Source organism: Eucyclogobius newberryi, unplaced genomic scaffold, assembly GCF_026437365.1.
Source record: "Eucyclogobius newberryi isolate DKJ021-1_F unplaced genomic scaffold, fEucNew1.0.hap1 SCAF_18, whole genome shotgun sequence".
Lineage (NCBI taxonomy): Eukaryota > Metazoa > Chordata > Actinopteri > Gobiiformes > Gobiidae > Eucyclogobius > Eucyclogobius newberryi.
In genome coordinates, this window is record NW_027315812.1 from 80,617 (window position 1) to 93,556 (window position 12,940).

Below are 12,940 nucleotides of genomic sequence, written 5' to 3' on the forward strand. Positions count from 1 at the left end.
ACAAGCTCCTCCTACTGAGACATGCTCCTCCTACTAAGACATGCTCCTCCTACTGAGACAAGCTCCTAAAGAGACAAGCTCCTCCTACAGAGACATGCTCCTCCTACTGAGACAAGCTCCTCCTACAGAGACATGCTCCTCCTACTGAGACATGCTCCTCCTACTGAGACATGCTCCTCCCACTGAGACAAGCTCCTCTCAGAGAGACATGCTCCTCCTACTGAGACAAGCTCCTACAGAGACAAGCTCCTCCCACTGAGACATGCTCCTCCCACAGAGACATGCTCCTCCCACAGAGACATGCTCCTCCCACAGAGACAAGCTCCTCCTACAGAGACAAACTCCTCCTACAGAGACATGATCCTCCTACTGAGACATGCTCCTCCTACTGAGACATGCTCCTCCTACTGAGACATGCTCCTCCCAGTGAGAAAAGCTCCTCCCACAGAGACATTCTCCTCCCACTGAGACATGCTCCTCCTACTGAGACATGCTCCTCCTACAGAGACATGCTCCTCCTACAGAGACAAGCTCCTCCTACTGAGACAAGCTCCTACAGAGACATGCTCCTCCTACTGAGACAAGCTCCTCCTACTGAGACATGCTCCTCCTACAGAGACAAGCTCCTCCTACAGAGACATGCTCCTCCCACAGAGACAAGCTCCTCCTACTGAGACATGCTCCTCCCACAGATACATGCGCCTCCTACTGAGACATGCTCCTCCTACAGAGACAAGCTCCTCCTAAAGAGACATGCTCGTCCCACAGAGAAAAGCTCCTCCTACTGAGACATGCTCCTCCTACTGAGACAAGGTCCTCCTACAGAGACATGCTCCTCCCACAGAGACATGCTCCTCCTACTGAGACATGCTCCTCCTACTGAGACAAGCTCCTCCTACAGAGACAAGCTCCTCCTACTGAGATATGCTCCTCCTACTGAGACATGCTCCTCCTACTGAGACAAGCTCCTAAAGAGACAAGGTCCTCCTACAGAGACATGCTCCTCCCACAGAGACATGCTCCTCCTACTGAGACATGCTCCTCCTACTGAGACAAGCTCCTCCTACAGAGACAAGCTCCTCCTACTGAGACATGCTCCTCCTACAGAGACATGTTCCTCCTACAGAGACAAGCTCCTCCTACAGAGACATGCTCCACCTACAGAGACAAGCTCCTCCTACAGAGACAAGCTCCTCCTACTGAGAAATGCTCCTCCTACAGAGACATGCTCCTCCCACAGAGACATGCGCCTCCTACTGAGACATGCTCCTCCTACAGAGACAAGCTCCTCCTACTGAGACATGCTCCTCCTACTGAGACATGCTCCTCCTACTGAGACAAGGTCCTCCTACAGAGACATGCTCCTCCCACAGAGACATGCTCCTCCTACTGAGACATGCTCCTCCTACTGAGACAAACTCCTCCCACTGAGACATGCTCCTCCCACAGAGACATGCTCCTCCCACTGAGACATGCTCCTCCCACTGAGACATGCTCCTCCCACAGAGACATGCTCCTCCCACTGAGACATGCTCCTCCTACAGAGACATGCTCCTCCTACAGAGACAAGCTCCTCCCACAGAGACATGCTCCTCCCACTGAGACATGCTCCTCCCACAGAGACATGCTCCTCCCACTGAGACATGCTCCTCCCACAGAGACATGCTCCTCCCACTGAGACATGCTCCTCCTACTGAGACAAGCTCCTCCTACAGAGACATGCTCCTCCTACTGAGACATGCTCCTCCTACTGAGACATGCTCCTCCTACTGAGACATGCCCCTCCTACTGAGACAAGCTCCTCCTACAGAGACATGCTCCTCCTACTGAGACATGCTCCTCCTACTGAGACATGCTCCTCCCACTGAGACAAGCTCCTCTCAGAGAGACATGCTCCTCCTACTGAGACAAGCTCCTACAGAGACAAGCTCCTCCTACTGAGACATGCTCCTCCCACAGAGACATGCTCCTCCCACAGAGACATGCTCCTCCCACAGAGACATGCTCCTCCCACAGAGACAAGCTCCTCCTACAGAGACAAACTCCTCCTACAGAGACATGATCCTCCTACAGAGACATGATCCTCCTACTGAGACATGCTCCTCCTACTGAGACATGCTCCTCCCAGTGAGAAAAGCTCCTCCCACAGAGACATTCTCCTCCCACTGAGACATGCTCCTCCTACTGAGACATGCTCCTCCTACTGAGACATGCTCCTCCTACAGAGACATGCTCCTCCTACAGAGACAAGCTCCTCCTACTGAGACAAGCTCCTACAGAGACATGCTCCTCCTACTGAGACAAGCTCCTCCTACTGAGACATGCTCCTCCTACAGAGACAAACTCCTCCTACAGAGACAAGCTCCTCCTACTGAGACATGCTCCTCCTACAGAGACAAGCTCCTCCTACAGAGACATGCTCCTCCCACAGAGACAAGCTCCTCCTACTGAGACATGCTCCTCCTACAGAGACATGCTCGTCCCACAGAGAAAAGCTCCTCCTACTGAGACATGCTCCTCCTACTGAGACATGCTCCTCCTACTGAGACATGCTCCTCCTACAGAGACATGCTCCTCCTACTGAGATATGCTCCTCCTACAGAGACAAGGTCCTCCTACAGAGACATGCTCCTCCCACAGAGACATGCTCCTCCTACTGAGACATGCTCCTCCTACTGAGACAAGCTCCTCCTACAGAGACAAGCTCCTCCTACTGAGACATGCTCCTCCTACTGAGACATGCTCCTCCTACTGAGACAAGCTCCTAAAGAGACAAGCTCCTCCTACAGAAACATGCTCCTCCTACTGAGACATGCTCCTCCTACAGAGACATGTTCCTCCTACAGAGACAAGCTCCTCCTACAGAGACATGCTCCACCTACAGAGACAAGCTCCTCCTACAGAGACAAGCTCCTCCTACTGAGAAATGCTCCTCCTACAGAGACATGCTCCTCCCACAGAGACAAACTCCTCCTACAGATACATGCTCCTCCCATTGAGACATGCTCCTCCTACTGAGACATGCTCCTCCCACTGAGACATGCTCCTCCCACAGAGACATGCTCCTCCCACTGAGACATGCTCCTCCCACAGAGACATGCTCCTCCTACTGAGATATGCTCCTCCTACAGAGACAAGGTCCTCCTACAGAGACATGCTCCTCCCACAGAGACATGCTCCTCCTACTGAGACATGCTCCTCCTACTGAGACAAGCTCCTCCTACAGAGACAAGCTCCTCCTACTGAGACATGCTCCTCCTACTGAGACATGCTCCTCCTACTGAGACAAGCTCCTAAAGAGACAAGCTCCTCCTACAGAAACATGCTCCTCCTACTGAGACAAGCTCCTCCTACAGAGACAAGCTCCTCCTACAGAGACATGCTCCACCTACAGAGACATGCTCCACCTACAGAGACAAGCTCCTCCTACAGAGACAAGCTCCTCCTACTGAGAAATGCTCCTCCTACAGAGACATGCTCCTCCCACAGAGACAAACTCCTCCTACAGAGACATGCTCCTCCTACTGAGACATGCTCCTCCCACAGAGTAATGCTCCTCCCACAGAGACATGCTCCTCCCACTGAGACATGCTCCTCCCACAGAGACATGCTCCTCCCACTGAGACATGCTCCTCCTACTGAGACAAGCTCCTACAGAGACAAGCTCCTCCTACAGAGACAAGCTCCTCCTACTGAGACATGCTCCTCCTACTGAGACATGCTCCTCCTACTGAGACAAGCTCCTCCTACAGAGACAAGCTCCTCCTACTGAGACATGCTCCTCCTACTGAGACATGCTCCTCCTACTGAGACATGCTCCTCCTACTGAGACATGCTCCTCCCACTGAGAAAAGCTCCTCCCACAGAGACATGCTCCTCCCACTGAGACATGCTCCTCCCACAGAGACAAACTCCTCCTACAGAGACATGATCCTCCTACTGAGACATGCTCCTCCCACAGAGACATTCTCCTCCCACTGAGACATGCTCCTACTGAGACATGCTCCTCCTACTGAGACATGCTCCTCCTACAGAGACATGCTCCTCCTACAGAGACAAGCTCCTCCTACTGAGACAAGCTCCTACAGAGACATGCTCCTCCTACTGAGACAAGCTCCTCCTACTGAGACATGCTCCTCCTACAGAGACAAACTCCTCCTACAGAGACAAGCTCCTCCTACTGAGACATGCTCCTCCTACAGAGACAAGCTCCTCCTACAGAGACATGCTCCTCCCACAGAGACAAGCTCCTCCTACTGAGACATGCTCCTCCCACAGATACATGCGCCTCCTACTGAGACATGCTCCTCCTACAGAGACATGCTCGTCCCACAGAGAAAAGCTCCTCCTACTGAGACATGCTCCTCCTACTGAGACATGCTCCTCCTACTGAGACATGCTCCTCCTACAGAGACATGCTCCTCCTACTGAGACATGCTCCTCCTACTGAGACATGCTCCTCCTACTGAGATATGCTCCTCCTACAGAGACAAGGTCCTCCTACAGAGACATGCTCCTCCCACAGAGACATGCTCCTCCTACTGAGACATGCTCCTCCTACTGAGACAAGCTCCTCCTACAGAGACATGCTCCTCCCACAGAGACATGCTCCTCCTACTGAGACATGCTCCTCCTACTGAGACAAGCTCCTCCTACAGAGACATGCTCCACCTACAGAGACAAGCTCCTCCTACAGAGACAAGCTCCTCCTACTGAGAAATGCTCCTCCTACAGAGACATGCTCCTCCCACAGAGACATGCGCCTCCTACTGAGACATGCTCCTCCTACAGAGACAAGCTCCTCCTAAAGAGACATGCTCGTCCCACAGAGAAAAGCTCCTCCTACTGAGACATGCTCCTCCTACTGAGACATGCTCCTCCTACTGAGACAAGGTCCTCCTACAGAGACAAACTCCTCCCACTGAGACATGCTCCTCCCACAGAGACATGCTCCTCCCACTGAGACATGCTCCTCCCACTGAGACATGCTCCTCCCACAGAGACATGCTCCTCCCACTGAGACATGCTCCTCCTACAGAGACATGCTCCTCCTACAGAGACAAGCTCCTCCCACAGAGACATGCTCCTCCCACTGAGACATGCTCCTCCCACAGAGACATGCTCCTCCCACTGAGACATGCTCCTCCCACAGAGACATGCTCCTCCCACTGAGACATGCTCCTCCTACTGAGACAAGCTCTTACAGAGACAAGCTCCTCCTACAGAGACATGCTCCTCCTACTGAGACATGCTCCTCCTACTGAGACATGCTCCTCCTACTGAGACAAGCTCCTCCTACAGAGACATGCTCCTCCTACTGAGACATGCTCCTCCTACTGAGACATGCTCCTCCCACTGAGACAAGCTCCTCTCAGAGAGACATGCTCCTCCTACTGAGACAAGCTCCTACAGAGACAAGCTCCTCCTACTGAGACATGCTCCTCCCACAGAGACATGCTCCTCCCACAGAGACATGCTCCTCCCACAGAGACATGCTCCTCCCACAGAGACAAGCTCCTCCTACAGAGACAAACTCCTCCTACAGAGACATGATCCTCCTACTGAGACATGCTCCTCCTACTGAGACATGCTCCTCCTACTGAGACATGCTCCTCCCAGTGAGAAAAGCTCCTCCCACAGAGACATTCTCCTCCCACTGAGACATGCTCCTCCTACTGAGACATGCTCCTCCTACTGAGACATGCTCCTCCTACAGAGACATGCTCCTCCTACAGAGACAAGCTCCTCCTACTGAGACAAGCTCCTACAGAGACATGCTCCTCCTACTGAGACAAGCTCCTCCTACTGAGACATGCTCCTCCTACAGAGACAAACTCCTCCTACAGAGACAAGCTCCTCCTACTGAGACATGCTCCTCCTACAGAGACAAGCTCCTCCTACAGAGACATGCTCCTCCCACAGAGACAAGCTCCTCCTACTGAGACATGCTCCTCCTACAGAGACATGCTCGTCCCACAGAGAAAAGCTCCTCCTACTGAGACATGCTCCTCCTACTGAGACATGCTCCTCCTACAGAGACATGCTCCTCCTACTGAGATATGCTCCTCCTACAGTGACAAGGTCCTCCTACAGAGACATGCTCCTCCCACAGAGACATGCTCCTCCTACTGAGACATGCTCCTCCTACTGAGACAAGCTCCTCCTACAGAGACAAGCTCCTCCTACTGAGACATGCTCCTCCTACTGAGACATGCTCCTCCTACTGAGACAAGCTCCTAGAGACAAGCTCCTCCTACAGAAACATGCTCCTCCTACTGAGACATGCTCCTCCTACAGAGACATGTTCCTCCTACAGAGACAAGCTCCTCCTACAGAGACATGCTCCTCCTACAGAAACATGCTCCTCCTACTGAGACATGCTCCTCCTACTGAGACATGCTCCTCCTACAGAGACAAGCTCCTCCTACAGAGACATGCTCCACCTACAGAGACAAGCTCCTCCTACAGAGACAAGCTCCTCCTACTGAGAAATGCTCCTCCTACAGAGACATGCTCCTCCCACAGAGACAAACTCCTCCTACAGATACATGCTCCTCCCATTGAGACATGCTCCTCCTACTGAGACATGCTCCTCCCACTGAGACATGCTCCTCCCACAGAGACATGCTCCTCCCACTGAGACATGCTCCTCCCACAGAGACATGCTCCTCCTACTGAGATATGCTCCTCCTACAGAGACAAGGTCCTCCTACAGAGACATGCTCCTCCCACAGAGACATGCTCCTCCTACTGAGACATGCTCCTCCTACTGAGACAAGCTCCTCCTACAGAGACAAGCTCCTCCTACTGAGACATGCTCCTCCTACTGAGACAAGCTCCTAAAGAGACAAGCTCCTCCTACAGAAACATGCTCCTCCTACTGAGACAAGCTCCTCCTACAGAGACAAGCTCCTCCTACAGAGACATGCTCCACCTACAGAGACATGCTCCACCTACAGAGACAAGCTCCTCCTACAGAGACAAGCTCCTCCTACTGAGAAATGCTCCTCCTACAGAGACATGCTCCTCCCACAGAGACAAACTCCTCCTACAGAGACATGCTCCTCCTACTGAGACATGCTCCTCCCACAGAGACATGCTCCTCCCACAGAGACATGCTCCTCCCACTGAGACATGCTCCTCCCACAGAGACATGCTCCTCCCACTGAGACATGCTCCTCCTACTGAGACAAGCTCCTACAGAGACAAGCTCCTCCTACAGAGACAAGCTCCTCCTACTGAGACATGCTCCTCCTACTGAGACATGCTCCTCCTACTGAGACAAGCTCCTCCTACAGAGACAAGCTCCTCCTACTGAGACATGCTCCTCCTACTGAGACATGCTCCTCCTACTGAGACATGCTCCTCCCACTGAGAAAAGCTCCTCCCACAGAGACATGCTCCTCCCACTGAGACATGCTCCTCCCACAGAGACATTCTCCTCCCACTGAGACATGCTCCTCCTACTGAGACATGCTCCTCCTACTGAGACATGCTCCTCCTACTGAGACATGCTCCTCCTACAGAGACATGCTCCTCCTACAGAGACAAGCTCCTCCTACAGAGACAAGCTCCTCCTACTGAGACATGCTCCTCCTACAGAGACAAGCTCCTCCTACAGAGACATGCTCGTCCCACAGAGAAAAGCTCCTCCTACTGAGACATGCTCCTCCTACTGAGACATGCTCCTCCTACTGAGACGAGCTCCTCCTACAGAGACGAGCTCCTCCTACAGAGACATGCTCCTCCCACAGAGACTTGCTCCTCCCACAGAGACTTGCTCCTCCCACAGAGACTTGCTCCTCCCACAGAGACATGCTCCTCCCACAGAGACATGCTCCTCCTACTGAGACATGCTCCTCCCACAGAGACATGCTCCTCCCACAGAGACATGCTCCTCCCAGAGTTTGGAAATTCCAGATTTTCAGATCTACTTTAATTAAATACAATTTCAAAAATCTTTTCTGTTCATACATTTTTATATGAGTTAAATTTAAGATTTGTTCCGTGTCTCGCTTAATTTTGTTTATTTTATTAAACTTTATTTTACAAGGTAAAACCCATCGAGATCAAGGTCTCTTTTGACCTGGAACAAAGTGAAAATCATAAAATAATTTGCACAATTTGAAAATGAAATAGTAAAACAGAATCTAAATTTAAAAGCAGGATAATAGCTCTTTTTTTACCGAACAAAAACCTCTGAGAGTTCAGCTCCTGACCTCTAGGGGGCTCCAGCGGGTGACCGGTCCAGTGGCACCAGCCCACAGGATGAAGATCTGGATCATCACAGTCAAACCACCAGTCCATGTGAGCGGGCCACCCGTCATAATGCACCTGAAACATGCAATAAAGCACCTGAAACACGTCATAATGCACCTGAAACACGCAATAAAGCACCTGAAACATGCAATAAAGCACCTGAAACATGCAATAAAGCACCTGAAACACGTCATAATGCACCTGAAACACACAATAAAGCACCTGAAACATGCAATAGAGCACCTGAAACACGTCATAATGCACCTGAAACACGCAATAAAGCACCTGAAACATGCAATAAAGCACCTGAAACATGCAATAAAGCACCTGAAACATGCAATAAAGCACCTGAAACACGTCATAATGCACCTGAAACACACAATAAAGCACCTGAAACATGCAATAGAGCACCTGAAACACGTCGTAATGTACCTGAAACATGCAATAAAGCACCTGAAACACGTCATAATGCACCTGAAACACGCAATAAAGCACCTGAAACATGCAATAAAGCACCTTAAACACGTCGTAATGCACCTGAAACATGCAATAAAGCACCTGAAACACGTCATAATGCACCTTAAACACACAATAAAGCACCTGAAACATGCAATAAAGCACCTGAAACACGTCATAATGCACCTGAAACATGCAATAAAGCACCTGAAACATGTCATAAACACCTGAAACACGCAATAAAGCACCTGAAACCCGTCATAAAGCACCTGCAACCCGTCATAATGTACCTGAAACACGCAATAAAGCACCTGAAACACGTCATAAAGCACCTGAAACACGTCAAAAAAGCACCTAAAACACGCAATAAAGCACCTGAAACACTCAATAAAGCACCTGAAACACGTCATAAAGCACCTGAAACACGCAATGAAGCACCTGAAACCCGTCATAGAACACCTGAAACCCGTCATAATGCACCTGAAAAATGCAATAAAGCACCTGAAACACGTCATAATGCACCTGAAACACGGAATAAAGCACCTGAAACATGCAATAAAGCACCTGAAACACGTCATAATGTACCTGAAACATGCAATAAAGCACCTGAAACACGTCATAATGCACCTGAAACACGCAATAAAGCACCTGAAACATGCAATAAAGCACCTGAAACATGCAATAAAGCACCTGAAACACGTCATAATGCACCTGTAACACACAATAAAGCACCTGAAACATGCAATAGAGCACCTGAAACACGTCATAATGCACCTGAAACACGCAATAAAGCACCTGAAACATGCAATAAAGCACCTGAAACATGCAATAAAGCACCTGAAACACGTCATAATGCACCTGAAACACACAATAAAGCACCTGAAACATGCAATAGAGCACCTGAAACACGTCGTAATGTACCTGAAACATGCAATAAAGCACCTGAAACACGTCATAATGCACCTGAAACACGCAATAAAGCACCTTAAACACGTCGTAATGCACCTGAAACATGCAATAAAGCACCTGAAACACGTCATAATGCACCTGAAACATGCAATAAAGCACCTGAAACATGTCATAAACACCTGAAACACGCAATAAAGCACCTGAAACCCGTCATAAAGCACCTGCAACCCGTCATAATGTACCTGAAACACGCAATAAAGCACCTGAAACACGTCATAAAGCACCTGAAACACGTCAAAAAAGCACCTAAAACACGCAATAAAGCACCTGAAACACTCAATAAAGCACCTGAAACACGTCATAAAGCACCTGAAACATGTCATAAACACCTGAAACACGCAATAAAGCACCTGAAACCCGTCATAAAGCACCTGCAACCCGTCATAATGTACCTTAAACACACAATAAAGCACCTGAAACATGCAATAAAGCACCTGAAACACGTCATAATGCACCTGAAACATGCAATAAAGCACCTGAAACATGTCATAAACACCTGAAACACGCAATAAAGCACCTGAAACCCGTCATAAAGCACCTGCAACCCGTCATAATGTACCTGAAACACGCAATAAAGCACCTGAAACACGTCATAAAGCACCTGAAACACGTCAAAAAAGCACCTAAAACACGCAATAAAGCACCTGAAACACTCAATAAAGCACCTGAAACACGTCATAAAGCACCTGAAACATGTCATAAACACCTGAAACACGCAATAAAGCACCTGAAACCCGTCATAAAGCACCTGCAACCCGTCATAATGTACCTGAAACACGCAATAAAGCACCTGAAACACGTCATAAAGCACCTGAAACACGTCAAAAAAGCACCTAAAACACGCAATAAAGCACCTGAAACACTCAATAAAGCACCTGAAACACGTCATAAAGCACCTGAAACACGTCATAAAGCACCTGAAACACGCAATGAAGCACCTGAAACCCGTCATAGAACACCTGAAACCCGTCATAATGCACCTGAAAAATTCAATAAAGCACCTGAAACACGTCATAATGCACCTGAAACACGGAATAAAGCACCTGAAACATGCAATAAAGCACCTGAAACACGTCATAATGTACCTGAAACATGCAATAAAGCACCTGAAACACGTCATAATGCACCTGAAACACGCAATAAAGCACCTGAAACATGCAATAAAGCACCTGAAACATGCAATAAAGCACCTGAAACACGTCATAATGCACCTGAAACACACAATAAAGCACCTGAAACATGCAAGAGAGCACCTGAAACACGTCGTAATGTACCTGAAACATGCAATAAAGCACCTGAAACACGTCATAATGCACCTGAAACACGCAATAAAGCACCTGAAACATGCAATAAAGCACCTTAAACACGTCGTAATGCACCTGAAACATGCAATAAAGCACCTGAAACACGTCATAATGCACCTTAAACACACAATAAAGCACCTGAAACATGCAATAAAGCACCTGAAACACGTCATAATGCACCTGAAACATGCAATAAAGCACCTGAAACATGTCATAAACACCTGAAACACGCAATAAAGCACCTGAAACCCGTCATAAAGCACCTGCAACCCATCATAATGCACCTGAAACATGCAATAAAGCACCTGAAACACGTCATAATGCACCTGAAACACGCAATAAAGCACCTGAAACACGTCATAAAGCACCTGAAACACGTCATAAAGCACCTGAAACACGTCATAATGCACCTGAAACACTCAATAAAGCACCTGAAACACATCATAAAGCACCTGAAACACGTCATAAAGCACCTGAAACACGTCATAAAGCACCTGAAACCCGCCATAATGCACCTGAAACATGCAATGAAGCACCTGAAACATGTCATAAAGCACCTGAAACCCATCATAATGCACATGAAACACGCAATAAAGCACCTGAAACATGTCATAAAGCACCTGAAACACGTCATAAAGCACCTGAAACACGCAATGAAGCACCTGAAACCCGTCATAAAGCACCTGAAACCCGTCATAATGCACCTGAAACATGCAATAAAGCACCTGAAACACGTCATAATGCACCTGAAACACGCAATAAAGCACCTGAAACATGCAATAAAGCACCTGAAACACGTCATAATGCACCTGAAACACGCAATAAAGCACCTGAAACATGTCATAAAGCACCTGAAACCCGTCATAATGCACCTGAAACACGCAATAAAGCACCTGAAACACGTCATAAAGCACCTGAAACCCGTCATAATGCACCTGAAACCCGTCATAATGCACCTGAAACACGCAATAATGCACCTTAAACATGCAATAATGCACCTGAAACATGCAATAATGCACCTGAAACATGCAATAATGGACCTGAAACACGTCATAATGCACCTGAAACATGCAATAATGCACCTGAAACACGCAATAACGCACCTGAAACATGCAATAAAGCACCTGAAACATGTCATTAAGCACCTGAAACCCGTCATAATGCACATGAAACACACAATAAAGCACCTGAAACACGTCAAAAAGCACCTGAAACCCGTCATAATGCACCTGAAACATGCAACAAAGCACCTGAAACACGTCATAAAGCACCTGAAACCCGTCATAATGCACCTGAAACACGCAATACAGCACCTGAAACACGTCATAAAGCACCTGAAACCCGTCATAATGCACCTGAAACACGCAATAAAGCACCTGAAACACGTCATAAAGCACCTGAAAACCGTCATAATGCACCTGAAACACGCAATAAAGCACCTGAAACACGTCATAAAGCACCTGAAACCCGTCATAATGCACCTGAAACACGCAATAAAGCACCTGAAACACGTCATAAAGCACCTGAAACCCGTCATAATGCACCTGAAACACGCAATAAAGCACCTGAAACACGTCATAAAGCACCTGAAAACCGTCATAATGCACCTGAAACACGCAATAATGCACCTGAAACATGCATTAATGCACCTGAAACACGCAATGCACCTGAAACATGCAATAAATCACCCAAAACACGCAATAAAGCACCTGAAACACGTCATAATGCACCAGAAACACGCATTAATGCACCTGAAACATGCAATAATGCACCGGAAACACGCAAACACGCAATAATGCACCTGAAACATGCAATAATGCACCTGAAACACGTCATAACGCACCTGAAACATGCAATAAAGCACCTGAAACACGTCATATTGCACCTGAAACACGCAATAATGCACCTGAAACATGCAATAATGCACCTGAAACATGCAATAATGGACCTGA

General features: G+C 48.5%; 1 protein-coding gene across 1 annotated transcript in view; it reads right to left on the reverse strand.

Annotated features, from left to right (window-relative positions):
- The window catches only part of LOC140364902 (lethal(3)malignant brain tumor-like protein 4), a 72,075-nt gene that overhangs the window by 21,015 nt on the left and 38,120 nt on the right, over window positions 1–12,940 (reverse strand). Inside the window, exon 11 of the mRNA XM_072451282.1 lies at window positions 8,220–8,334. Coding sequence (XP_072307383.1) covers window positions 8,220–8,334 — 115 coding nt within the window. The remainder of the gene's footprint in view (window positions 1–8,219; window positions 8,335–12,940) is intronic.